The 25,021-nt window shown below is 56.2% G+C and overlaps 1 protein-coding gene across 8 annotated transcripts in view; it reads left to right on the top strand.

Annotated features, from left to right (window-relative positions):
• Positions 1–16,967, top strand: part of FOXP4 (forkhead box P4) — a 58,036-nt gene extending 41,069 nt beyond the window's left edge. For 5 of the 8 annotated variants that reach the window (XM_030965637.1, XM_030965630.1, XM_030965632.1 and 2 more), the window contains 12 exons: positions 1,863–2,013; positions 2,797–3,001; positions 3,260–3,364; positions 6,320–6,407; positions 8,388–8,477; positions 9,004–9,205; positions 9,297–9,373; positions 9,500–9,601; positions 13,954–14,075; positions 14,182–14,248; positions 14,590–14,756; positions 16,093–16,967. In XM_030965637.1, coding sequence (XP_030821497.1) covers positions 1,863–2,013; positions 2,797–3,001; positions 3,260–3,364; positions 6,320–6,407; positions 8,388–8,477; positions 9,004–9,205; positions 9,297–9,373; positions 9,500–9,601; positions 13,954–14,075; positions 14,182–14,248; positions 14,590–14,756; positions 16,093–16,237 — 1,521 coding nt within the window. In that variant the 3' untranslated portion in view covers positions 16,238–16,967. The remainder of the gene's footprint in view (positions 1–1,862; positions 2,014–2,796; positions 3,002–3,259; positions 3,365–6,319; positions 6,408–8,387; positions 8,478–9,003; positions 9,206–9,296; positions 9,374–9,499; positions 9,602–13,953; positions 14,076–14,181; positions 14,249–14,589; positions 14,757–16,092) is intronic. The other 3 variants (XM_030965635.1, XM_030965633.1, XM_030965634.1) reach the window with 3 other exon arrangements.
• The last annotated feature ends 8,054 nt before the right edge of the window (positions 16,968–25,021 follow it).

Genomic DNA, 25,021 nt, shown 5'->3' with positions numbered 1-25,021 from the left:
TGGGATGCAGGCAGCGTGCCCAGGGATCCTCCTGACCTCATCCACTCGCAGCAGCTCAGCCTGGAAGTGACGTGGATGAGGCTGTGCTGGAGCAGAGCTCGGGCTTGCCCCAGGGCCCTCGGGGAGGGCGGTGGTGGAGCCGGGAAGAGGAGGAGAATCCTGTCCTGTCCCATCCCATCCCATCCTTTTCCATCCCAGCTGCTGTTTCTAAGCAAGGCAAGGACGGTGTGTCCATCCCACACGGTGGCAGAGCTTCCCTCGCCAGGAGGGGACACCCTGGGGGGACAGAGAAGCTGCTGTTGAAGCTCTCAGGCTGCAGCCTGGTCCTGCCCTTTTCCCTCCATCCTGCTGATCCCATGGCCTGCAGCCCTCGTGGCTCAGGAGTCGGGGATTTCTCTTCACTGAGCAGGAATTGCTTTGATTTGTGCCTTGATCTTTAAGCCTCAGAGGTGCAGGGCTGAGACAGAGCCAGGGAGGATCCAGGTCTGACTCTGGGGAGGCAATTCCACTGTGGCCAAGAGCTGGAGAGGGCAGGGAGAGCCCACACATCTCTGTGAGGCTGAGAAACTGGAATTAAACTCCATCTGGACCCCGGACAGGACTGGTGGTGGTGCCTGATGTTGCAGAGAAGGGTTTGGAGCCCATCCTCACCCTGTGGTTCACAAAGCCAAGGCTGAGCATCAACAACATCCACAGGGATCCACCTGCATCCAGTGAGACCCTGGGTGTGACCCCAAACTCAGTCAGGGACCGGGATGGCCCCAAACTCAGTCAGGGACTGGGATGGCCCCAAACTCAGTCAGGGACCGGGATGGCCCCAAACTCAGTCTGGGACTGGGATTGCCACAGAGAGTCTGGCTGCTGCTCCCTGTTGATGCAGCCTCAGGGATCCCCAGTTCCCTGGAATTCCCAGTGCCTGGGGGGCCTGAATCCCCCGGTGCTCACAAAACAAGGACAATCCTGCCTGCAGAGCTCTCGTGCTGCTCAGTCAGAGCACGAACATGGAAATTCTCCTTTTGGGGGCTCTGCAGAGTGCAGCGAGGGGGGGATGTGCCCCAGCCTGGCTCCCCGCCGGCACCGTCTGCCCAGGCAGGGGGGTTTGGGGGGGTTCACGGGGTCACGGAGCCGCCTGCCCCACTAATGAGGCCGGGCAGCCCCGGGGCAGCTCCCCTCTCCCGGCCAGCTCGGATTAGCAGCTGCCTGTCCCCAGCCCTAATTGAATTCTCTCCCCTTCACTTAATTCTCATGGATTTCTCGGCGCCTCCCCAGGGACCCATCCTGCCTAACTAGTTTAGGGCCAGCGATGCTGGTCAGAGCCTGGCCAGCTCCAGGGGGTGAGGGAGGGTCACCTACTTGGGGGGTGGCTGTGGCCAGGCTGGGGACACCAGTACTGGCACTGGGCACCCCCTTCCCTGCACCAGTTCCAGCCCCTCACCCAGCAAGGGCTCATAACAGTCATTTTTGACAAACAGGGCTAAATTTCTGCCTTGCAGGAGGGTTCTGTGCCTGTTGCCTGCTGGGACCCCCCTTTTTTTACACCAACACCGCAGCTGAGCCTCCCCCATGGGAGCTTTGCGTGTCCCTCCCCGCACAGCTCCGAGCAAACCCCCAGCTCCTCTCTCTCCCTTTTCTTTCCAGCGCTTTATTTTTCCCTTCCCCTTTTCCCTTTCCTTCCCCTCCTCTTCCGATAGATCAAAGCCTCTGAGCCGAGCAGGCCCCGCAGCAGGATGGAGGCACCGCCGGGCGCAGCGTCCCCAGCGCTGCCACCCCTCGCTGCCAGCGCCCCTCGCCGCCACCTCCAACCCCCTCCTGCCCTGCCAGGCCGGGAATAAAGCTCGGATTTGTCCCTCCTTTTGTCTCAGCAGCCGTTGGGGAACAAGCAGCTGGCCTTCCAGCAGCAGCTCCTGCAGATGCAGCAGCTCCAGCAGCAGCACCTGTTAAACCTGCAGCGCCAGGGCCTGGTGAGCCTCCCGCCGGGGCAGGGCACGGTGCCCCTGCAGAGCCTGCCCCAAGGTAAGCACCGCGGCCTGCAGGGGGTTCTGGGCTGGAGCTTGTCCAGATTTGGGTGAGGGGGGCTGGGGAGGGGCTCTGGTGTTGGGTTTTGTGGTGCCCCCAAAGTTTGGGGATGGCGGTGTCAGCGGTTGGAGACGTGAGGGGTTGGGGTCTGGGTTCCAGAGGGGTGCAGGGTTGGGGCACCTCTTCCTCTGGCAGGGGGCTACAGGATTTGGGGCACCTTTTCCTCTGGCAGGGGTGTGCCAGGGTTTGGGACAGGATTTGGGTATCTCTTCCTCTGGCAGAGGGGTGCCAGGATTTGGGACAACTATTCCTCTGACAGAGGAGTGTCAGGATTTGAGGTACCTCTTCCTCTAGCAGAGGACTGTCAGGATCTGGGACACCTTTTCCTCTGGCAGAAGGGTGCCAGGATTTGGGACAACTCTTCTCTAGCAGAGGAGTGTCAGGATTTGGGGTACCCTGGCAAGGGGGTGTCAGGATTTGGGACGCCTCTTCCTCTGACAGAGGAATGTCAGGATTTGGGGTACCTCTCTTCCTCTGGCAGAAGGGTGCCAGGATTTGGGAAATCAGGCTCTTCTCCCTTCTGGGAGCAGCTCTGTGAGTGCTGCAGGTGCCTTGATCTGTGTTTCCCAATGGGGCCCTGCAGCCTCCCCCTGCTGTGCCCAGCTCCAGGTGATGCTCTCCCAGCGCTGGGTGAGATGTGGGCAGTCAGGGAGCCGGGAGGAAGCCCTGGCTGCTGCCTCGTGTCCCTGCTGACCCTGCTCACTCTGTCCTGTGCCTCAGCTGTTTGTCCCTCAGACCTCCAGCAGCTCTGGAAGGAGGTCACGGCCACCCAGCCCGTGGAGGACAGCATTAAGCAGGAAGGTCTTGACCTCACCACCAACACCTCCAACTCTACCTCGTTTTCGGCCGCCAAGGTCTCGCCTCCCATTTCCCACCACCCTCTGCCCAATGGACAGAGCACCATGCACACGCCCAGAAGGGACAGGTAGAGCCGCGTCGGGCCCTGGCACTTTGTGGTTTTGTTCCTGGAGAGGTGGAAGGGGCTGGGATCCATCACCCACAGGGCTGGGAGGGATGGGGGGGTTCTGCCCACCCCATAAAAGAGGCCTGGCGCTGTTTTGCTGCACGCACAGGGAGCTGTCCCTGTGGGCTGTCCCATGGGTGCCCCGGGGCTGTCCCCACGCCTGGGAATGCTGGAGCATCCCAGCTGCCCCATCTGAAAACCCCTTCCCCTCTTGTGCAGCTCTTCCCACGAAGAGACCCCCGGCTCCCACCCGCTCTACGGCCACGGAGAGTGCAAGTGGCCTGGCTGCGAAACCCTCTGTGAGGACCTGGGGCAGTTTGTCAAGTAAGTGTCACCTCTTTGGGGCAGGTTTTTCTGTCCCAGCTGGGACAGAATGCATCTGGTGGAGGGGAAGATCCTGGGAGTTGATCCATGCATCCCAAAGTGTGTACCCTGAGCTAGGTGACCTCATGGAGGAGAAAACAGGAGACCAAGCATCCCTAAATGTGTACCCTGAGCTAGCTGACCACATGGAGGAGAAAACAGGACACCAGGCATCCCAAAGAGGATGATTCTGTCCCTGCATTCCATCAGGGACAGAATTGATGGAGAGGAAGATCCTGGGAGTTGATCCATGCATCCCAAAGTGTGTGCCCTGAGCTAGGTGACCACATGGAGAAGGAGAAAACAGGACACCAGGCATCCCAAAGAGGATGATTCTGTCCCTGCATTCCATCAGGGACAGAATGCACCTGATGGAGGGGAAGATATTGGGAGTTGATCCAGGCATCCCAAAGTGTGTGCCCTGAGCTAGGTGACCTCATGGAGAAGGAGAAAACCCAGCAGGAGTGGCTGCTGGTGTTGTCCCATCCTTGGAAACGTCCAAGCCTGGGCTGGCTTGGAGTGGAAGGTGACCCTGCTCCGTGGCAAGGGTGGAATGGGATGAGCTTTATGAGCACTTCCAAGCCAAGCCATGGGATGAGTGAATGATCTGGAGGAGGCCAGAGCCCGGGCAGCAGGCGAGGGGGGCTGGCAGCCCTGCTGGGGACACGGGGGGGAGGCAGCAGATGGCAGATGGCACCGCTGACACCGCTTGTGGGCTCCGGCGCTGACTGATTAACTCTGCTGTCTGAGAGCCCTCTGCTAGCGTCAGGGTCAAACAAATTGTTTTCACGCTTCGTCAGAGGTTTACTTAATTAGTTCATTTGCAATTAGATCTCTTTGTAGCCGGGATTTTTAGCAAAGACATCAGAAGGAGCTGACGGGGCTCCTTCCCCCGCCTCCCCGGCTGTCTGCTCGGCGAGCACCGCGCTCTGCAGCGCGCAGGTTTTGGGGTTTTCCACACTCATCCTCCGCCCTCTGCCACCCTCTGAGCGTTGGCTCTGGGTGGGAACATCCCTCGGACTGTGCCAAGCCATCAGAGGCCTTGCCCAGGAGGATGAGGAGGTGTGAAGGCAGCCCGGGGATGAGTGAAGGATGATTCAGCCTCCTGTGTCCTCCTTCCTCTGCCTCTGAGTCACGGGGTGAACCCGGATAAGGCATCTCCTCCTGCCTGGCAGGGCATGTTCCCGTGGCACGGGGCAGATGAGCAAGCTCCGGGTTGGGAGCTGGAGCTGGAGTTGGCAGGGAATGCCCAGAGCTGGGTCAGGGGGCTGGCAGAGCTGTGCTGTGCACTGGGGAAGGGGTTCTGTCCCTTCTTTGTCATCTTGGGCACAAGGGCAGCTCCCCAGCAGCACTGGGGAAGGGGTTCTGTCCCCTCCTTGCCACCGTGGGCTGGGGTGTGGGACAGACAGACAGAAAATTTGCAGCTCCCAAAGGCCAAGCCCATCTGGAGCCTGCCTTGAATCTGGGCATCCCCTGGGCATCACCTGGGCATCACCTGGGCATCCCCTGGGCATCCCCTGGGCATCCCCTGGGCATCACCTGGGCATCTCCTGGGTATCCTCTGGGCATCCTCTGGGCATCTCCTGCGTATCCTCTGGGCATCCCCTCCATGGGCAGCTGGGGTGGGCTGTGCTGGGCTGGGAGGGGCAGCGTGGCCTTGGAGCTGTGCTGGGTAAGGGTGGGGGTCAGTGGGAGATGGCTCCATTCCCACCTGGCTTTGTTCCCCTGGAGAAGCAGCCGTGCCCTGGCTGTGCCAGGCAGGGAGAGGGGCAGGGCTGGGGCTCTGGGGGCTCTGCTCAGGGATGGGTTTGGCAGCAGGGCCTGGCTCCCTGACGTGTCTGTGCACGCTGGGGCTGGAAGGCTCTCCCAGGCAGCAGGGTGAGACTCCTGCTCTGCTCCAGAGCCAGCCTGGGGAGGATGAGGCGCCTTCTCTGGGGTGTCTGAGCCTTAGTCCTGGGGAGCATCTGGCACACGGCCCCTGGGACCCCCCAGCATCACCTTTTGGGGTATTCCCGGGGTGGCATTTCCCCAGAATCCCTCTCCAAACCATCCCACTCCTCCAGTGAGGCCCCCTCGGGTTTGTGCCCACCCCAGCAAGGACATGGCCTGGCCTTGTGACATCCTCAGGGCTGGCTGTGTCCCCAGGCTGGCGCTTTGCTGGGTTTGGGGGCCTGGTGATGCCAGGCTGGTGCTTGGCTGGGTTTGGGGGCCAGGTGGTGCCAGGCTGGTGCTTGGCTGGGTTTGGGGGCCAGGTGATGCCAGGCTGGTGCTTGGCTGGGTTTGGGGGCCAGGTGATGCCAGGCTGGTGCTTGGCTGGGTTTGGGGGCCAGGTGATGCCACGCTGGTGCTTGGCTGGGTTTGGGGGCCAGGTGATGCCAGGATGTCCCTGGCTCTGTCACCAGGAGCCTCAGGGAGGAGGGAGGGCAATGAGGACCAAAGGTGCTGCTGCTTCCTAAACGAAGCACCTCATAAACACGAGGCAGGAAGGGGAACAGCCTGGAAATGGCACCTTGTGCCCTCAGGGCTTTGCTCAGAGCGTGGAAGGCACCCTCCCATGGCGCTGCCTTTGTCCTGGGAACCTGCTCCTCAGGTCCTGCTGGCACCTCCTGCCAGCTGCCTGCTCCAGGAACCTCCACGGGGCTTTCCCTGTGCCAGAGGCTGCTCCTGAGCACCCTGGGGCTGCCTGGGGTAGGGCTGAGTGTCCTCCAGCCTGGCTTTGGCGTGCTGCCACAGCCTGGTTCTGCTCAGTCACCTCCGTGCCTCAGTTTCCCTGGTGCTCAGCCCTGCTTTGGGCAGCAGTGCTGGAGCATCCCTGAGCAATTTGCAGGTCAGGGCTGATCCCAGGTGTGGCCCCAGCAGAGGGGCTGAGTGTTGGGCATGCCCAGGCCTAACCAAAGCTCCGTGTTCTCCTCACAGACACCTCAACACAGAACATGCACTTGATGACCGGAGCACGGCCCAGTGTCGAGTCCAGATGCAAGTGGTACAGCAGCTGGAGATACAGGTGGGTGTCCCAGCCCAGCCCCCATGGACACAGGGACAAAAAGCCACCTCTTTGTCACCCTGTGCTCCCCTCAGGAGAGGCTGACAGGGTTGGGGACTGTAACTTGTTTTAAACACCTTTCCCAAATAGGAATCCTGCATCCAGGTGAAATTCAAGCCCTCAAACTCATTCCCCTCTCATGCCAAAGCGTCCCTGTGGGTAACAGGAGATGCCACAGATGTGGAAGGCACCAGGGTTTGTCCCCACATGGGCTGTGCCACCTCCCTGGGAGCCACGGGGCTGCTTGAAAACCAGGCCACTTATTTTGGTGGCTGAGCGTGGTCTTTGGAGCCCAACTTTGGGCTGCTATTTTTGGCCAGGCAGTTCTTTAAATAGTGCTTTTGCCAGCCTCTGCGAGCCCCCAGCATGCTCTGCATAACTCTGTTAATGGAGAAGGGAGAGGGGGAAAAAGGGGGAGAAAATGGGGGGGGGTTGGAAAATGGGATGGGGCAGGGGGTCACCCCCATGGTGGGACTATGGCTGTGTGTGACACCACAGGGGACACCCAGGACACAGCAGGAGAAGATCTGCAGCACTCTTGGGACCCCCCACCCCACCCAGAATTAGGGGCCTGACAGGGAAAAAGGGGGAAAAAATGGGAGGAATTGGAAAATAGGATGGGGCAGGGGGTCACCCCCATGGTGGGACAATGCTTGGGCTGGCTGGGCTCAGCGTGGTGTGTGTGACACCACAGGGGACACACTGACCCAGGACACATCAGGACAAGATCTGCAGCACCCTTGGGACTCCCTACCCAGAATTAGGGGCTTGACAGGGGCTGTGGGATGGGACAGGGGGTCACCCCCATGGTGGGACAACAGGGGCTCAGCGTGGTGTGTGCTATGGCTGTGTGTGACACCACAGGGGACACTGGCCCAGGACACAGCAGGACAAGATCTGCAGCACCCTTGGGACTCCCTACCCAGAATTAGGGTCCTTACAGGGGCTGTGGGATGGGGGGGGGACACAGCCAGACCCGGGTGGCTGTGGAGGCTGCATCCTCTCAGGCCATCCCTGCCATCCATCCCGCTCCCCACGCCTCACCAAAGCTTGAAAGCAATTACTGGGGCTTAAAGAGGGGAGGGAAAGGAAAAGGGGAGGAGGGAAAAAAATCATAATAATATAAAAAAAAAAAAAAAAAAAAAGCTGAAGGGCGAGAGCAGAGCTGTGTGTGCACAGAGGAACCTGCCACAGAGCCACCAATTAGAAAGTTTGGAGCGCGGAGCTCCCGCTGTGCCGGCTGCATCACGAGGGGAGAGCTGTCAGCTCTAATGAGCACCGCGGCAGAGAAAGCACCGAGCTGCTCCAAACTTGCTGCAAACTCCTGCTTTTAACCCCTTCCTTGCCTGGCTCTGCCACAGGGCTTGGCTGGAGCGCGGGGACTCCCCCAGAGCTTGAGGGGTCCCGGTGGAAAGGGAAGGTGACGGGAGGGGAGTGGGGTGTCAGATCCCATCGGCTGCGCCGGGCTCAAAAACTCTCCTGGTGCCACAGTGAATATTTCAGCCTCTGCTCAGTGCAGGGAGTAAACAGGCAGGGAGCAATTACAGCGATGTGGGAACGCTGGGGGATGGACGGACCGATGGACAGGGAGCTGCTGGGGAGGCAAAGGGGACAGGACAGTGACACAGGCACGGGGACAAGAGCACCCAGGGCTGCTGTGGGTGGCCCTGCTGGTGGGTGGCAGCCTGGGGGCTCTGGGAATGGCTCTGTGGATGTTCCCCAGTGCACACACGGAGCTGGAGTGGCCCCTGTGCCCTCCATGGTGGCTGCAGCAGCCCCCACTGGGGCTCTCAGGAGGTGGCACATGCGGGGACACCCTGGGCATTGCTGCCTGTCCAGACCAGGTTTGGGGGTTCGTGGCAGCTCCTCCAGGCTGTGAGCACTTCCATGGTGACTTTGGCACTGTGTGACCGTCCCTGTCCTGCTTCCTGCCTCCCCCAGCTGGCCAAGGAGAGTGAGCGCCTCCAAGCAATGATGGCCCATCTCCACATGAGACCGTCAGAGCCAAAGCCTTTCAGCCAGCCTGTAAGCGTGAGTCCCTTCCTGCCCTCTATGTCCCCTCCCTGATGGCTGCTGTCCCCTCCCTGCCCTGTGCACCTGGCTGGGCTCTGGGGGATGGATGTGCCCTGGCCACCCTCTGGGAAATGCAGCTGCTTCACCAGCTCTGACATGGAGTGGGTGCATCCCCATCCCATGAGTTAATTCCCATTCTGTGGGTTAATTCCCATGCCACGGGTTCATCCCCATCCCATGGATTCATCCCCATCCCACAAATTCACCCTCATCCCATGGGTTAATTCCCATCCCATGGGTTCATCCCCATCCCATGGGTTAATTCCCATCCTACAGATTCATCCCCATCCCATGGGTTAATTCCCATCCCATGGGTTAATTCCCATCCCAAGGGTCCACCCCCACCCCCTGGCTGCATCCCACCCTTCCCAAGTCCACCAAGCCCCCCCTGCCATCCCCTCCCCACCTCTTTCGGCACCACCACCGCCGTTCCCGACGCTCTCCCAGCCTTCCCAACCCCTTCCCTCCGTGCCTGTCCGTGCAGCTGAACCTGGTCTCCAGTGCCAGCCTCTCCAAGAGCACTTCTGACACGTTTCCTGACGGTTTACCTCATCCCCCCACCTCGGCCACGGCGCCCATCACCCCCCTGCGGCAGGGCCCCTCCGTCATCAGCTCTTCCACTTTACACAACGTGGGGCCCATCCGCAGGAGGAACTCGGACAAGTTCTGCACGCCAATCTCTTCAGGTGAGCTCTGGGCTGGGGCTCAGCGCCCTCCTGAGGGGCTCAGTGGGTCCCTTCACTCCAGCCCTCCCCTCTGTTTGTTGTCCCCCTGCAGAGCTTGCACAGAATCACGAGTTTTACAAAAACGCCGACGTCCGGCCGCCCTTCACGTACGCCTCGCTCATCCGGCAGGTGAGAGCCACAGGGACCAGCTCTGCACCCCAAAACCCTCCCTCAGCCCCCCTCCCACCTGCTGAACCCCTTGGGATGGTGTCAAACCCCACAAGTGACAGCCTTGTCCCCTATCTGGCTGCCCAGGCCATCCTGGAGACCCCCGACAGGCAGCTAACGTTGAATGAAATCTACAACTGGTTCACGCGGATGTTCGCCTACTTCCGGAGGAACACGGCCACCTGGAAGGTGAGAGCAGCTCTGCCTGGCGCCCTGGGCTCTCCCTGACCCAGCCTGAGCTCACCCCATTTCCCCCAGGCTCACCCCATTTCCCCCAGGCTCACCCCATTAACCCCAGGCTCACCCCAACCCACTCTGGGCTCAGCCCATCCCAACTCAGGCTCACCCCATCCTATCCAGGCTCACCTCAACCCACCTTGGGCTCACCCCAGCCCACCTAGACCTCACCTCAACCCACCCCAGGCTCACCCCAGCCCACTCTGGGCTCAGCCCATCCCAGCTCAGACTCACCCCATCCTATCCAGGCTCACCTCAACCCACCTTGGGCTCACCCCAGCCCACCTAAACCTCACCCCATCCCACCCTGAGCTCCCCCCAGCCCACCCAGGCCTGGCTGCTGCAGGAGATGCTCTTGTGCTAAAGGACCAGTTCATTGCCCAGCCCTAAAATGGTGTAAGAAATTATTTTAGGACCAAATCCCGCTTTTTAACCCCCCCCCCCAGAACACCTCACTAGGCTGTGGGGATGCATCATCCTTACAGTGGGATACAGCAAAGGGCTGTGTGGTAAAATCCGGGGATTTTTTGTAGAGAACAAGGGCAGAGGCAGGAGAGAGAGAGACTGGAAATAGCAAATGAGGTTAATGATAACCTGGGGGCAGGTGACACTGCTGGTGGCTGGGAATGCAGGGAGGGATCAGCAGGGAAACCCCTCTGCCACCCCCCAAACAGCTGCCTGTGCCCATCAGGTTCCCCCCACCCCTCTCACAGACAGAAGTTTTTGTCACTTAGGAGGTTTTGTCACCAGCCTGGGCTGCTGGAGTGAATTTTGGAGCAGCACACGAGTGCTGGGGCTGCTCCCCTTTTGTTTTGTTTAGAAATCAGAGCTGGGAAAAGCCATCTGAGAGGAGCAGGGGGGTGTGGAGGGAGCAGTTCTGTGATTCTGTGATTCCCTTCTTGCCTCAACCAAGAGGGAAGATTTATTTATTTCTTGTTTCCTGCTGCCCATATTTACTGCGAGGCAGCTCAGCTCCCCTCCAGCTCAGGGCAGCAAGGAGTGAAGTGGCAGAGGGAAACCTGCTAGTTTAAATCAAAATAATTCAAATCAGCCAGGTGCAAGTGAGATGGAGCTTTTGGAGAGGCTTGAGGAGGAGGAATCCATTCTCCAGGAGCTCAGGGCCCCCGTGTGTCGCTGCTGCAGATCCAGGCTTTGCTTCCATGGGAGGCTTTTGGGTGGATATCAGGCATTTTGGCCAAGCCCTGGAATGGGACAGGGTGGCAGCAATGGGGCAGAGCCCTCTGTGGCATCACTGCCCCCAGAGCCTCAGTTTCCCCCTCTGCAATGAGGTGAAATTGCCTTTTTCCTGCCTTTTTGTTGCTGAAAGGAATAAATAATTTGGGTTTTTTTGCAGTTTCCACACACCCCGTGTTAACAAGGGCACAGGGAGAAGGGCATCCCTCAGTTTTCTGCTTCCCTTTTTTTCTATTCTTTATTTTTTCCTGTTCTACCACCAAAAAGGGATGGCAGGGGATTAAAAAGAGCTTGAGTGGGGGGGAAGGATAATTCCCTTCACAACTTGCAGTGCCCAAGGCCAGGCTTCTTCTGGAGGGGGATACACAGGAAAAAATACCATATTTCCTGTCCTTGAAAACCACTTTTCTGGGGTTTTTCCCTCCTTTCCTGTAGCTCCCCCTGAGATGGGACAGGAGTGCTGGGGGGACCAAGGTGGGGAAGCCACAGGGAGACCCCAGCAGGGCCCAGGGAGTGGGTGGAGGGTGCAGAGCAAACATCATTAGAGGAGAGAGATGAGAAGCAAACAGAGCAGCTGGGCCTGGCTCTGAGCAAACACTGCCTGGAAACACAAAACCACCTCAGGCTGAGGCAGGGGACACGTCCCCAAACCAGGGGCTGGCCTGGGACCTCCCCTGTGACCTGGGAGCAGCACAGGGATGGGGCATGCCAGGCTCCAGGGGTGCAGGATCACACCCTGCCCACTGCCAGGCTTTATTTTATTTTATTTTATTTCATTTCATTTTATTTTATTTTATTTCATTTCTTTTCATTTCATTTAATTTCATTTCATTTCATTTCATTTTGTTTCATTTTTTAATCTTTATTTTATTTTATTTACTTTGTTTATTTTATTTTATTTTATATTCTATTTTTATTTTATTTTATATTTTATTTTATTTATTTCATTTCATTTCATTTTTTTATCTTTATTTTATTTCATTTTATTTACTTTATTTATTTTATTTTATTTTATTTTATTTTTTATTTATATTTTATTTTATTTTTTAAATTTTATTTATTTTATTTCATTTTACTTTATTTCACTTTATTTTATTTTATTTTTTAATATTATTTTATAATTTTCTTTTATATTTTATTTTATTTTTATTTTATTTTATTTTATTTTTTAAAATTATTTTATAATTTTCTTTTATATTTTATTTTATTTTTATTTTATTTTATTTTATATTTTATTTATTTTATTTTATTTTTATTTTTATTTTTATTTTATTTTATTTTATTTTATTTCATTTTATTTTTATTTTATTTTATCCCCACCTGAGCCTTCCCAGGCCCATCCTCGCTGTGACTCAGAGCAGGGGGTGTCACCAGGGCAGAAAGGGGACACTGGGCAGGGGAGGTTCTGGCTTTGCCGCACTCCTGGCTGCAGCCAGGGCTCTGTTTGGGCAAACGGAAGGAGGGAGTGTGGCAGGGAGGGACATCCTGTGTGTGCTCTCAGGGACAGTGACAGGACAGTTCTGGGGTGAGGACAGAGTGCGGGACAAGATATCGTCCTGCTCCCTGCAATTCCAGGGCCCTGAGATGTGTCCCTGGGTGATGCCAGAGCAGAGTTTGGGGCCAAGGGGTGCCCAGGCCCTGTGCCAGGGCATGGCCCACATGGAGCACGTCCCTCTGGGTGGCAGTGGCACAAGGCTGGGACACAGGGCCTGGCTTCAGCCACACCAAGTGTCCCACAAGGAGCTGCGTCAGGGTCCTGCTGGGACCCAGGGGGTGCCCCCAAAATCCCATCAGGCAGCACTGGCTGGGCCTGGATCTCCCTCCCCAGGGACCCTGGGAGCTGCTCACAAAGTGTCCCCAAGGGGTCTGAGGAGCCTGTCCCTGCTGCTTGGCACCGTGTCACCCTGGCACCATGGCACGGAGGGATGGATGGATGGATGGATGGATGGATGGATGGATGGATGGATGGATGGATGGATGGATGGATGGATCCGTGGATGGAGGGATAGATCCATGGATCTATGGATGGATGGATAGATCTATGGATCCATGGATGGGGGATGGATGGATCCATGGATGGATGGATAGATCTATGGATCCATGGATGGATGGATGGATGAATGGATGGATGGATCCATGGATGGATGTCCGGACAAATGGATGACAAGGGAAGAACCCAGCTTTGTTTCCCGCCTCAAATTCCAGTCCAGAGGGGCGATGCTGGTGCCATTTGCTGAGTTCTGGGCACTCTGGCACTCGAAGGCACGGGGGGTGCTCAGTCCTTGTGTCTCCTTTTGCCTTGTTGTGCTGGCCAGGCTCCTTTGTTTATACAGCCCCCGTTCGACCTTTTAAATTGCTGTTAATGTTTTAGCGTAACGAATTAGTCTCTCATCACGAATCAGGACTCGAAATAAAAAAAAAAAAGGAGAGAAAAAAAAACCCCTCCGAGGCCAACTTCCTGAAATTGGGGTCATTCTCATTTGCAAGGCAGAGAATCTGAGAACCTTAATGCAAGGAAATTTATTCAAAGGCAGAGCCCCGGCGTGATTAGGCCCTTTGTAATTATAGCTCGGAGAGATTCCACTCCAGCCTCCTGCCTCCCTCATGGATTAGCAAGTGAGTCGGAAAAATACACAGGATTTAATTAGAGGCAAATTAAAATTGGTAATGAAATAGGGGCAGTAGCAAATGGCAGGGAGTTGGAAGGGGAAAAGGGAGCTGGTATCTCTCGGGGCTGCGCTGTCTGCCTACGTGTGTGTCTCTTTATTTTACATTTAGAAATGTAAAGATGGTCGATGTAAAGAAGAAAGGGAGGGAAAGGACCAAAAAGACAGGGGAGGGGTTGGGGGGGAAAGAGAAAGGAAGGGAAAGAGGAGCTGGCTTTGCTCAGCATCACCAGAGCTGCAGTGGAGCTGCTGTCCCTTGTCCCACCCTGTCCCCACCTCCCTCAGCATCCGGCTCCAAGCGAGGTCGTGACCACTCGGTGCCAGTGGGGTCAGGGAGCACCCAGGGAGGTTTTGGGGGGCAGGACACGCCCAGGAGGTGTGGGGCTGGGCAGGGGGGAGGCTGGCAAGGCCGTGGCACTGAGGCCACGGCCCGTGTGCCCGCAGAACGCCGTGCGCCACAACCTGAGCCTGCACAAGTGCTTCGTGCGCGTGGAGAACGTCAAGGGCGCCGTGTGGACCGTGGACGAGCACGAGTACCAAAAGAGAAGGCCACCAAAGATGACAGGGTGGGTGCTCCTTCCCCGTGAGACACAGCCCCAGAGCTGCCACCAGCCTGGTCCCCAGGCTGGGAATGCTCAGCCCTGCATCCCTCTGCTTTCTCTCTTCCTGCAGGAGTCCCACCTTAGTCAAAAATATGATTTCAGGACTCGGTTATGGAGCACTTAATGCAAGTTACCAGGTAAGGACCCAGCCCTGGCACTGACAGGGACATGGGGACACACTCAACCCTCCACAGTCCTGTTCTCCACTGGGGACTTGCATCTCATCAGGAAATGAGGGGCAAGGGGGATGGGTTCAAGTTGAAAGAGGGGAAATTTAGGTTTGATGTATGGAAGAGATCATTCCCTGTGAGGGTGGGGAGGCCCTGGCACAGACTCCATCCCTGGCAGTGCCCAAGGCCAGGCTGGACAGGGCTTGGAACAACCTGGGACAGTGGAAGGTGTCCCTGCCCACAACAGGGGGTGGGATGAGATGTGATTTAAACCTAAATTCCACATCTCTTCGTGCTCCCTTTCACAGGCTGCACTGGCAGAGAGCAGCTTCCCCCTGCTCAACAGCCCCACCATGATCAACACCAGCTCGGCCAGTGCCATGCTGCACGTGGGCCACGACGACGTCAGCAGCACCGTGGAGCAGGTCAACAGCAACGGCAGCAACAGCCCCCGCCTGTCCCCGCAGCAGTACAGGTCAGCCTGGCCCTGCCAGGGCACAGGGGCGCTCAGGGAGGCTGGCACGTGGGGCACTGGCAGCTCCCGTCACCAGCGTGAGGGGGTTTGGGCTCCCGTCCCCAGGGTGAGGGGGCTCTGGACCAAAAAACTCTGAGAGTTTTGGGTTGTGATATAGCTCCCTGAGGCTGAAGGTTCCCCACAGTCATCAGGAGCTGCTTGTGGGCTCTCATCCCCAGGTGAGGGGGTGCTGGACCAAAAAACTCGGGGAGTTTTGGGTGATGGGATCAGCTCTCTGAGGCTGAAGCCCCCCACCCAAAACCACCAGGAGCTGCTTGTGGGCAGCTCTCAGAGCAAAGGGGGTTTGGGCTCCCATCCCCAGGGTGTTGAGATTTTTGGGTGATGGGATCAGCTCTCTGAGGCTGAAGGCTCCCCCTCCCCACAGCCACCAGGAGCTGCTTGTGGGCAGCTCTCAGAGCAAAGGGGGTTTGGGCTCCCATCCCCAGGGTGAGGGGGCTCTGGACCAAAAAACTCGGAGAGTTTTGGGTGATGGGATCAGCTCCCCAAGGCTGAAGATCCCCACAGTCATCAGGAGCTGCTTGTGGGCTCTCATCCCCAGGGTGAGGGCAGTTCTGGACCATAAAACTCAGAGAGTTTTGGGTTGTGATATAACTCCCTGAGGCTGAAGGTTCCCTCTCCCCAGAATCACCAGGAGCTGCTTGTGGGCTCTCATTCCCAGCAGGGCAAAGGGGCTTTTGGCTCCTGTCCCCAAGGCTAGGGGGCTCTGGAGCAAAAAATTCAGGGAGTTTTGGGTGATGGGATCAGCTCTCTGAGGCTGAAGGCTCCCCCTCCCCAAAACCACCAGGAAGCTGCTCGTGGGCAGCTCTCCGAGCAAAGGGGGTTTTGGCTTCTGCTCCCAGGGTGAGGGGGGTTCTGGACCATAAAATCTGGGGAGTTTTGGGTGGTGGGACCCACTCTTCCATGCTGAAGTCTCCCCACAGTCACCAGGAGCTGCTTGTGGGCTCTCATCCCCAGGTGAGGGGGTTCTGGAACAAAAAACCTGGGGAGTTTTGGGTGATGAGATCAGCTCCCTGAGGCTGAAGGTTCCCCCTCCTCACAGCTTCCAGGAGCTGCTTGTGGGCAGCTCTCCGAGCAAAGGGAATTTTGGCTCCCATCTCCTGGGTGAGGGGGCTCTGGACCAAATAATTCAGGGAGTTTTGGGTGATGGGATCAGCTCACTGAGGCTGAAGGGTTTGGCTCCCTTTCCCAGGGTGAGGGGGGTTCTGGACCAGAAAATCTGGGGAGTTTTTGGTGATGGGATCAGCTCCTCGAGGCTGAAGGCTCTCCTTCCCCACAGCCACCCCGTGCACGTGAAGGAGGAGCCAGCTGAGGCAGAGGACGACAGCAGACCCGTGTCACTGATGGCCACCACCAACCAGAATGTGACGATCCCCGACGACAGGGACCTGGAGGAGGAGCTGCCGGTGGAGGACTTGTCCTAAGGACTCCTTCCTCCTCCCCCACGCAGGGGCAAACCCTTCCCACCCTCCTGGACGGAGACCAAGCCACGCTCCCACCTCCCCAAGGTGACCTTGGCGTTATCCTGGTTCTTTCAAGGCACTTCCACAAAGCAAAAGGGTTTTCCTTGGGACGATGACAATGACAATGGCACCAACCTGTTGCTGCTGGCGTGTCCCTCACGCTGCCACTGCCCGCGGACGGACTGGCCCCGCCACGACATGGAAGCAAAACCCCGAGAGCTGGACTTTTCCTGCCCTCCTCCCTTGGTTAGTGACTGGTGGACGAGGATGGTAGGTCGGTTGCTCCTGTCCAAAATGGTCCCTCCTTCCTTCCTGCAGGGAAGGCACCTCCATGCCCTGTCCCTGAGCTCTGGGGAGCCATGGCAGGGCCCTGCTGTCACCTCTGTGTCCCCCAGTGGGTTTTGCACTACGGAGGGCTCGTGGACCCTGCCCACGTGCTGCCTCCACCCAGCTTTGGGGGAAGAAACAGCAGAAACGGGGCTGAACCCTGTGCAGGGCGTGGGGTTTGGCACGGAGCTGGGACGGACACAAAGCAGCGCGGTGGGGGGGACGGTGTCCCCTTGTCACCTCTGCGGGGCAAGCAGAGCAGCCTCCAGGCTTGGCCACCCTCCCTGAGCCCCAGCTGGTGGGGGGCTGCTGGCCCCAGCTGTGCTGAGCACCCCCAATAGTGCTGACCACCCCAATAGTGCTGACCATCCCAGCAGTGCTGACCATCAGTGCTGACCATCCCCAGCAGTGCTGACCATCAGTACTGACCATCAGTGCTGACCATCCCCAGCAGTGCTGACCATCCCAGCAGTGCTGACCACCCCAGCAGTGCTGGCAGCAAGGTCACAGCTGTCACAGCTCCCTCCTTCCTGCTGGACATCGGCCACAGGTGCCACCTCGCAGCCAGCAGGGGTGGCCACTGCTCCCCTGTCACTTCAGGCACTCCCTGTGCCTCCCATTCCACCCCCAAAGCTGGGCCAGGGGCTTGGTGGGGCAAAGGGGCACCATCCCCACGGCTGAGCACCTGCAGGGGACCTGGGGGTCATCAAAGCTGGCCCTGGAGGATCCCTGTGGTGGCCAAATCCTGCTGCTGATGGTGGTGGGGGGGGAGAGAGGAAATTCTGCTTTTCATCTTTTCTTTTCCTCATCCTTTTGTTTGCGTCCAGATGGGAAGATACCAAAAGATTTCTTAGAGACAGAAGGTCCGTAGTTCAGGTGAACAGATGGTATTCGTCCAAAAAAACAAAAAAACCAACAAAAAAAACCACACACAAAATAATTAATAATAACGAGAACACAACCAAACACCCCTCTTCTCCCTGCTCTTTCTTTCTGGGGTGGTGATGTGGGTAGCCAGTGCCGGGCTCCTCCTGGGAGGCAGTGTGGCATTCCCAGTGTCCCGTGGTGGCTTTGGGGGGCATCACCTTTCCTGGGAATCCTCCCCTTCCCTGGAATCCTCCCCATCCCTGGAATCCTCCCCTTCCCTGGAATCCTCCCCATCCCTGGCACAGCCAGGCTGGCTCTGGCTGTCCTGGCACCCAGCAGGGTCGTGAGGGATCTGCTGTGATGGACCTGGAGCTGCTCTGGTTTCTTTGGCCAGCTCTGGGCTTCTCCAAAGTGACCCCGAGGCCTCCTCTGTCCCTGTGTGTCCCGTTTTCCTGGGATGTGACATTCCCGGGGGGTTGTGTCACCGTCGGCATCACAGGAGCCGCGTTTGGGGCTGGAAATGCCACACCCAGAGCCGTGGGTCAGGGCAAGGTGTCACCTGTCCCCGTGTGCCACCTCTGTCACCCCCTGTCCTGGTTTGAGAAGGAAGTGAGGTTTTTTGGGGATGCTGTGGTCAAACAGCACCCAAATGCTGTGACTACAGCATCCCAAAAAAAACCTCACTTCCTTCTCAAACCAGGACACCCCCGAGGGGCTCCTGGTGCTGTGGGGTGAGCCTGGACTCCCCCTGTCCTTTTCCCTCATCCTTTTCATTTTCCGTCATCCTTTTCCTTTTCCCTCATCCTTTTCCCTCATCCTTTTCCTTTTCCCTCATCCTTTTCCTTTTCCCTTCATCCTTTTCCTTTCCCCTCATCCTTTTCCCTTATCCTTTTCCTTTTCCCCTCATCCTTTTCCTTGCCCGGCGCATCCTCCATGCCCCGCTGGCTGCAGGGACTGGGGGTGTCCCTGTGTGTCCCCCTGTGTCCCGGGGGTGTCCCGGCTCGGTGGGGCGATGCCCGGGGGTCTCTCCCGTGCCCGGATCGCGGCGTTTCCCTGCTCCCCTCGCCGCCCCTCCAGCGCCCCTCTAGGTGTCACCCGTGCCCGCGGCTGGCCGTGCGAGCGCCGGGACAGCGCTTCCTTCCTTCCTTCCTTCCTTCCTTCCTTCCTTCCTTCCTTCCCGGAGCGTTCCCGGCTCATTCCCGGAGCATTCCCGGCTTATTCCCGGGGAGCCGGGGCAGCCCTTCCTTCCCGAGCATTCCTGGAGCATTCCCGGCTCATTCCCGGAGCATTCCTGGCTCATTCCCGGCGCCGGGACAGCGCTTCCTTCCCGGAGCGTTCCCGGCTCATTCCCGGAGCGTTCCCGGAGCATCCCCGGAGCATCCCCGGCTCCGGGACAGCTCTTCCTTCCCCAGCATTCCCGGAGCATTCCCGGCTCATTCCCGGCTCTTCCTTCCCAGCCCATCCCCGGCTCACTCCCGTGCCCTTCCCGAGCTCTGCCGGGCACCAAAGACTCTGCCCGGGCTGGGGGGCACCAACCAAGCCCCCCTTGTGCTGCGCACATCCCAGTCCATCCCAGTCCATCCCAGTCCATCCCACCCCCCCCACTCCTGCCCAAGGATTTTCCCCATCTACTTTATTTTTTCCTCTTTTTCTCTCTTTTGTTTGTTCTTTTTTATTTTTTTCTCTTTCTCTCTCCCTTTTCCCTCTTTTCCTCTTCTTTTTTCTTCCTTTTTCTTTATTCTCCTTATTCCCCCTTTGTCATTTCTTCCTTTTCTATTTTTCTTTATTCCCCTTACTTTCCTTTTTTCTTCTTGCCCTCATCTTTCTTTATTCCCCTTTCCCCATCTTTCCTTTTTCCATTTCATTTTCTCTTTTTTCTTTTTTTTTTCGTTTTTCTTCTTTTTTTCTTCTCCCTATTTTTTCCATTTTTCCTCTATTTTTCTTTCTGTTTTCCCCTCTTTCCTTTTTTTTCCCCTTTTTTTCCATTTTTTCCCTTTTTTCTTAATTTCCCCCGCTTTATTCCCCCACTCTTTAATTTAAGTCATTGTTGGGACAAGTTTACAGCTGCCATGGGGGTTTTATCACCTTTTGCTGCTTTATTCCCCAAAAGGAGCAGGAAGGGCCGGACCTTCCAGACTTTGGGATGCTGGGCCACCCCTCACCCTCCACAGGGCACCTCTGCTCCCATCCGGGATTTTGGGAATTATTATCCCTCTTTTCCAGCTGTTCAGCTGATTTTTGGGGGATTCAGTAGCTGCTCCTCTTTTTTCCCATTCCTCACCCTTTTTCTTCACTTTTTCCCTCACCTCCTCGGGGTGTGATTATTTTTATTTTTTATTTTTCCAGAGGTACAAACGCCCCCAAAATGCATCCCAAGGCCTGCAGATCCCCATGGATTCAGCCAAAATCCCCCCAAATCACCATCCCCCCCAAACCCAGGGGCTGCTTCCCCTCTGCTCCGAGAATTCCCAACGCTCCTTGGCCCCATCCAAGAGCACTCCCTATACATTATATATATATATATAAATAAATATATCAATATAAAAGAGGATTCTTTTTTTTTTCCCTTGAAACACAATGCACAGGTTTGGAAAAGCCCAGTGGCTCCAGGTGATGCCTTTCCCCCCCTACCCCCGGGAATTTCACGATTCCAAAGGGAAACGTGCCTGGTTTGATACTCAGGGGTGAATTTAATTCCTTCTCTTACCCCCACCCAGCCTGGCCACCTCTGCAGGTCCCACCTGAGCCCAGGTACCGAGTGTCCCCTCCTGCCTCGCTGCCTCCTCCCTTCCCACCCCTCTGCTTCATTTCTGGTTGGAATTTTCCGGAATTCTGCGAGTTTTACCTCAAAACGCTGCTGGGGCGGGCGGGGGGAGGATCAAGGACCAAACACGTGGCAGAATTGTGTGTCTGTATATATTGAGATAGAGAGATTCTGGCTGTCAACCTACCAACACAAATTGTTCTTTTTTTTTTTAAGGGGGGGGGGGGGGTTTATTCTGTATTTTTGTGATTTATTTTCTGTTTCTCTCCACCCTTGGGGGGCAGCTGAGGGCACCTCCCTGGACCTAAAGGCATTTTTCTGGTATCTCCCACTGAAGGAATTATTAATTTTCCATGGTTTTGTCTTTGTTTTTATTTTTTATTTTATTTTATTAATTCCTCAATGATTTCTTCTCCCCACACCTGGGCAAGGCGGGGGTCAGACCCCAGTGCTGGGAGGGAAGGAGGAGCTGCTGGAGAGGAGCAGCAGCTGAACCTGCACCAAACCAAAGGGTTTCTTTGCTTTGTTTACACCCCTGGCCAACCTCACTGCCCCCAGCAGCATCTCCCTGGGTCTGGGATTTTGTCCTGGAAGCGTTGGGGAAGGTCGGGACATTCCAGAGCCAGGGGCTGGGCTGGGAGGGATGGAGCCACGAGAGACTGGGGACATCCATCCCCCTTGGGGACATCCATCCCCCTCCGGGAAGCGCCAGCATTGCCACCACCTTTTTTCCTGTTTTTTTCCTGTTTTTTCCTGTTTTTTCCCCATTTTTCCCCCGGTTTGCGCGGCGCTGGGTGGGAAGGTGATGCTGGGGAGGTGGGGTGAGGCCCGAGGGGGCAGAAGGGAGGGCGGATGTGTAAAAAGCGACCCCGAGCCTCCCTCGCTGCCCTCCCGTGCGCTGTATAAAGGAAAATCCTGGCTGTGTATTTGTACTCCGAGCTCTCCGTGCGTCTGCGTGGGCAGACGGTAAACCCTTGTACAGTAGGTCTAGCTGCATGTAATCTGTATGGACAATGGCATTATAAAATGCAATAAAAGAAATTACCTATCGTGCTCGGCTGGCCTTGGTTTCCTTAAGGTTATTGTTGGGGGGAAAAAAATTTAAAAAAAACAAACAAACAAAAAAAAAAAACACCAAAAAAACCCCAAAACAAAACAAAAAACACAACAACAAAAAAAAAAAAAAAAAAAAAAAAAAAAAAAAAAAAAAAAAAACCAAAACAAAACAAAAAAAAAACCAAAAAAAAAACCCCAAAAACAAAAACAAAAGCAAAAAAAAAACCACCAACCAGAAGAAAAACCCCCATATTATGGAGCATTATGGAGTGCAGATCTGGGGCTGATGGGCTGTGGATCTTGGAGATTTTGGGGTGTAGAAAAATTAAAAACTTCCCCAAAACTTCGCTCTGCGCAGAAACCCGGGAAGGAGCACAGAGCGAAGTTTTGGGGAAGTTTTTAATTTTTCCATCTTCTACAGATGAATGTTCACGGGGCCCCATTATTTTTTTTTTTAATATTGAATGTCCATTTCCTTCTCTTTTTTTTTTGGGTTTTTTTTTTTAATTATTTACAGAAATAGCTCGTGACTCATCAAAATCTTCTCAGCAGCACATGTAAAACAGTGGGGTCATTCACTGCAGACCCAGCCAGGCAGAAGGGCCTTGAGGAGGTTATTTTGTTTAGAGACTTTGTGTGTGCACAGGGACGGGGAAATTCTGCTCCACGGATCAGGGGGTGATGGCTCAGACCCCAAAAAAACACGGCTGGGGCTGCACAGCCCAGCCCCGTCCCACCACGCTCTTTCATTCCTTGTTTTCCAGCATCACACGCGTTTTCTCCTTGTTTGTTTATTTTATTTTCCAAGCCTCTGCCCAGGGATGGATGCCGGGAATGTTGCAAAACCCTCTTTGAACTGAAAAGTCGAGGTTTTAGTGCTAAATCCTCGCCGGAGACGGGAAGGTCAGGGAGGTTTAAATCTCCCAACGCCTCCAGTCTGGGGCATGGGGAACCCACAGGGTTTGGGGTGAAGATCTGGGGGTTTTTGGGGTGTAGATCTTGGGGTTCTTGGGGTGTGTAGATCAGGGGGGGTTAGGGCACAGATGTGGAGAGTTTGGGGTGCAGATCTTGGGGATTTGGGGTGCAGATGTTGGGGTTTTGGGGGTGTAGATCTTGGGGTTTTGAGGGTGTAGATCTGGAGGCTTTGGGGAGAAGATCTTGGGATTTTTGGGGTGTAGATCTTGGAGGTTTTGGAGTGTAAGTCATGGGGGGTTAGGATGCAGATCTGGAGGGTTTGGGGTGCAGATCTTGGGGATTTGGGGTGCAGATGTTGGGGTTTTGGGAGGTAGATTGGGGAGGTTTAGGGTGTAGATCAGGGGGGTTTGGGGTGCAGATATTGAGGTTTTGGGGTGCAGATGTTGGGGTTTTGGAGGTGTAGATCTGGAGGGTTTGGGGTGCAGATCTTGGGATTTTGGGGGGGTAGATCAGGGGGGTTTAGGGTGCAGATCTGGAGGGTTTGAGGTGCAGATCTGAGATTTTGGGGGTGTAGATCGGGGGAGGGTTTAGGGTGTAGATCTGGAGGTTTTGGGGTGAAGATCTTGGGATTTTTGGGGTGTAGATCTTGGGGTTTTTGGGGGTGTAGATCAGGGGGGGTTAGGGCACAGATCTGGAGGGTTTGGGGTGCAGATATTGGGGTTTTGGGGGGGAAGATCTTGGGGGTTTGGGGGTGTAGATTGGGGGGAGTTAGGATGTAGATCTGGAGGGTTTGGGGTACATATCTTGAGGTTTTTTGGGTGTAGATTTTGGGGTTTTGAGGGTGTAGATCTGGAGGGTTTGGGGTGCAGATCTGGAGGGTTTGGGCCCTGGGCATTTTGGGGTACAGATCCAGGGGTTATGGAGTGCAGATCTGGGAGTTTTGGGGTGCAGATTTGGGGATTTGGGGGGTGCAGACTGGGATTTTTGGGGCACAGATCCAGAGGGGTTTGGGGATGCAGATCCGGAGGTTTTGGGGCGTAGATCCAGGCATTACAGAGTGAAGATCTGGGGGTTTGGGGTGCAGATCTGGGAGTTTTGGGGCACAGATCCAGAGGGGTTTTGGGAACAGATCTGGGGTTTTTGGGGAGCAGACCTGGGGTTTTTGGGGTGCAGCTGCAGGGGAGGTGGAGCCCAGCCCCTGCTCCCCCCGAGGAGCAGCCGGGAGCTGCGAGAGCTGGGCTGGGTTTATTTTGGGTTTATTTTGGCGGCGGCGGAGCCGGGAGCGGCGCGGGGTGCCAGGGCTTGTGAATGTGGGTCAGTGCAGTCACACACCTACAGGAACGGCCTTGTTTGCCCAAAGCCAGCCGGATCCCAGAGCCAGAGCCTTCCTCGGAGCCCAGCCGGGGGAGTGCAGGATGAGGATGGGTGTGATCCCTGAGGGATTCACTGCTCAGGCTGCTCCTTTCTATCATCCTCTGCTATTCTGGGGGAAAAATTCCTCGTTTTTGTGGGCCGCACTCCCTTCAGTGTGCTGAGTGTGACCCCCTGAACACAGCGAGTGTTTTGCTCCATCCCTGGAGCTTCCCAGCGCCAGGATGGGACCAGATTTCCCCCCAGCCCACCCTGCCCAGGGCCCTGCAGCCCCCAGAGAGGGGAGGCACTGGTTGCTGGTCCATCACCATCCATGCCAAGCAGCAGCACGGATTTTTCCAGGCTGTCCCACTGCCCGTGGCACAGGTGGCACCCCAGGCTGCTGTGGGTGAAGCCCTGCTGCTCTGCAGCCCCAAAATCCCTGTGAAACCTTTCCTTGCATGGCACAGCTGGGGCTGCCAGCCTGGGGAGCCCCGTTCCCCCCAAAGCTGGGGCTGCACAGATCCTGGACCCCCAAAATCATGATTAAGCTTCCCCGTTACTCTTTATTTTTTTTTTTAGGTTATCAGGCCAAGCTGTTGGTTCAGGGTGTTAGGAAAATTAATCCACAGAGGTTTATGTCCAAAAAGCAGACAGAGGAGTCTTTTCTGGCTTTATTTGAATAAAGGGAGAGGCCATTGCTGGCCCATTTGGATTGGGATGTGACCCCTGGTCTGGCACAGTGTGACAGTGTGACAGTGTGACAGTGTGACAAGGTGACAGTGTGACAAGGTGACAGTGTGACAAGGTGACAGGGTGACAGGGTGACAGGGTGACAGGGTGACAGTCCCCACTGCCGCTGGGCTGTGGCCTCTCCCCGCGGTGCCTCGCAGCCCCGCGCTCTCAAACACAGGAAAACACAGGGAGAAGCAGCAGTGGGATTGGAAAACAACTCCACAAACATCCCACCGGCTCCTCGTGACGCTCGGCACGGGGACAAATCCTCGTGGGGCCCTGCGGGGACACGGCCCCGCGGCGAAAAGTGAATTCCAGGCTGGTTTGGGATCTGCTGCTGCTGCTGCTGCTGCTGCCCCAGCGCGGGCTCCTCGGTGTTCCCAGTGACACTGTGACAATGTGACACCATGACACCGCCACCTCTGATCCCAGCATCGCCCCAGGGAGCCAAACTCCATTTTCCAGCTGGGGAAACTGAGGCAGGGAGGGGTGGGGGAGGTAGAGGAGCTCCCTGGACACGCCAAGGAGTCGGGGAATAAAGGTCCCACTTGGCTTTGGTGCCTGGGGGAAGGTGGGCAGGCTGGACACACACCCGGGGGGGCTTTAACACCCATCTGGGGGGCTCCAACATCTACTCAGGGCTTCAACACCCACCCAAGGGGTCAAAACACCCACCTAAGGGATCCAAACACCCACCCAAGGGGTCAAAACACCCACCCAAGGAGTCAAAA

This window comes from Camarhynchus parvulus, chromosome 26 (assembly GCF_901933205.1).
Source record: "Camarhynchus parvulus chromosome 26, STF_HiC, whole genome shotgun sequence".
NCBI lineage: Eukaryota > Metazoa > Chordata > Aves > Passeriformes > Thraupidae > Camarhynchus > Camarhynchus parvulus.
The sequence above is the reverse complement of the archived record's forward strand: the minus strand, read 5'-3'. Positions and strand labels throughout refer to the sequence as shown.